This window comes from Sinocyclocheilus grahami, unplaced genomic scaffold, assembly GCF_001515645.1.
Source record: "Sinocyclocheilus grahami isolate Dianchi unplaced genomic scaffold, SAMN03320097.WGS_v1.1 scaffold16784.1, whole genome shotgun sequence".
NCBI lineage: Eukaryota > Metazoa > Chordata > Actinopteri > Cypriniformes > Cyprinidae > Sinocyclocheilus > Sinocyclocheilus grahami.
The window spans coordinates 1,395-3,225 of NW_015516273.1; the positions used below are offsets into that span (position 1 = coordinate 1,395).

Genomic DNA, 1,831 nt, shown 5'->3' on the forward strand with positions numbered 1-1,831 from the left:
CTCTCCCTGCCACAACACTGTTCATTCAGTTCACAATTATTTGAACAGGATTTGACATTCATTTGAATGGCCCAGTCAAACAAAGAGAACTCTTGTTATGCAATATTCAAGGCTGCAGCCATCTCATTGTGGTGAGCAGGTTACTTCACCCTCCACCAGGCAGCATGTTTCCAAGCATGCAAAGTCCTCCTATGGAACCTCAAACTTCTGCTTTGAAACTCAGATGCTAAGCACCTGCAGCAAAACAGAAGCCTTTGCTAAGCAAGCCTCACTGACAGTGTTGAGAGCTGACTCACAATGAGAGTGCATTGGTGGTTTCTGTGTCCGACATAACAGAGGGGCGGTGAGAGCTTCCCTGCAGCAAGTTGGAGTTCTTGAGGGTTGGAATACAGCCAAGCTTTTGGAAAAGTCGAAAGACATCTTTTCGGAAACGCACTCCGACGAAGGCATAAAGGAACGGATTTAGGCAGCTGTGCATGTAAGCGAGACTCTTCATAACCTGGCCGGCAATGTCAAAGCGCTGGACCTCTTCGCAGTTTGTGACAGTTGTATTGGCTGCCTGAGTGGCTTCGAAGACCAACATGCTGTTGTACGGAAGCTGAGAGACAACAAACACGGCCACAACTGCCAGGATGACCCGCAGGGCCTTGTGCTTCTCGAAGTTCCTCGTCTTCAGCAAAGTGCGGATGATGTTGGTATAGCAGAAGATCATCACTATGAGAGGGATGCAGAAGCCCATGCAGATCTGGAGAGCCAGGACCAGTATTTTTGTATGATTGTTTTCGTTGTTCCAGTAGACCATCATACAAAAGTGATTGCCCTGATCGTCCTCTTTCGAACGAGCGAAGAGAAACTCTGGGATGGACATCACGGCTGCCAGGAGCCAGACTAACACACAGATGAGTTTGCTGTACAGGAGACGATCCCTCTTGGAGTTCTGCGCTTTGGTTGTCTGGACAATCACTATGTAGCGGTCGACGCTGATGCAGGTAAGTAGAAACATGCTGCTGAAGAAGTTGATCTTGTAAATGGCAGAGACGATTTTGCAGAGGCCCGAGCCAAAGGTCCAACCGTAGATGGAGTCGGCAGCCCAGAATGGCAGAGTGCAGAGGAAGAACAAATCGGCCAAAGCCAGGTTCAATAGATAAACGTCTGTCATCGCCTTCAGGCGGTTTTTGAAGTGTGTGTATATCCAGACCACCAGAGTGTTGCCAATAGCTCCCAGAATCACAATTATCCAATAGAAAGCAGGCTCATAGTACCTTCGAAACTCTCGCACTGCTGCTTTGTCACATATTTCCCCGCCTTCATAATCACCCATAGTTGTGGAAGAATCTTCATAATCCTGTTAAATTTAGCAAAGCATGTCTTACTGAGCTGTTATCTTATTAACCCTGATACTGTGCATTTAAACTGCAATCATGTTGATGTTAAAGATGCATACAAACATTATAATGAGACAGCATGCACTTAATGTAAATATTCAGATATCACTTACATATTCTGAAGTCAACAGGGTCGCAGACTCGGTTATGTTCATTGTTGATCTTTTCTGTTCTTAAATAAATAAAAAATATAGAAAGAAATATTAAAAATACTCATATTATCAAATGTTCAAATGTTTTTTTCATGGTAGAATACACTAAATATTATATTCCCAAATATCCACAACAAAAAACAGTGCATATCAATAATCAGACTTTTGAATTTGTTCTGTTTAAATGAAATTAAACACTATCAATTCTCAATTCATTATCATTATCAGTTAATGTTACAGAAAGCCAGTTAAAGCCAGTACTTACTCTACGTTTCTTGAGAAAAATGTGGACTA

General features: G+C 42.8%; 1 protein-coding gene across 1 annotated transcript in view; it reads right to left on the reverse strand.

The window, feature by feature from the left end:
- Positions 1–1,831, reverse strand: part of LOC107579348 (C-C chemokine receptor type 9-like) — a 2,195-nt gene extending 364 nt beyond the window's left edge. The window contains exons 1-3 of the mRNA XM_016265184.1: positions 1,803–1,831; positions 1,499–1,557; positions 1–1,345 (exon numbers count right to left, since the gene is read on the reverse strand). The exon at positions 1–1,345 is cut by the window's left edge and continues 364 nt beyond it. Of these exons, the coding sequence (XP_016120670.1) occupies positions 293–1,345; positions 1,499–1,540 (1,095 nt within the window). The 5' untranslated portion in view covers positions 1,541–1,557; positions 1,803–1,831 and the 3' untranslated portion in view covers positions 1–292. The remainder of the gene's footprint in view (positions 1,346–1,498; positions 1,558–1,802) is intronic.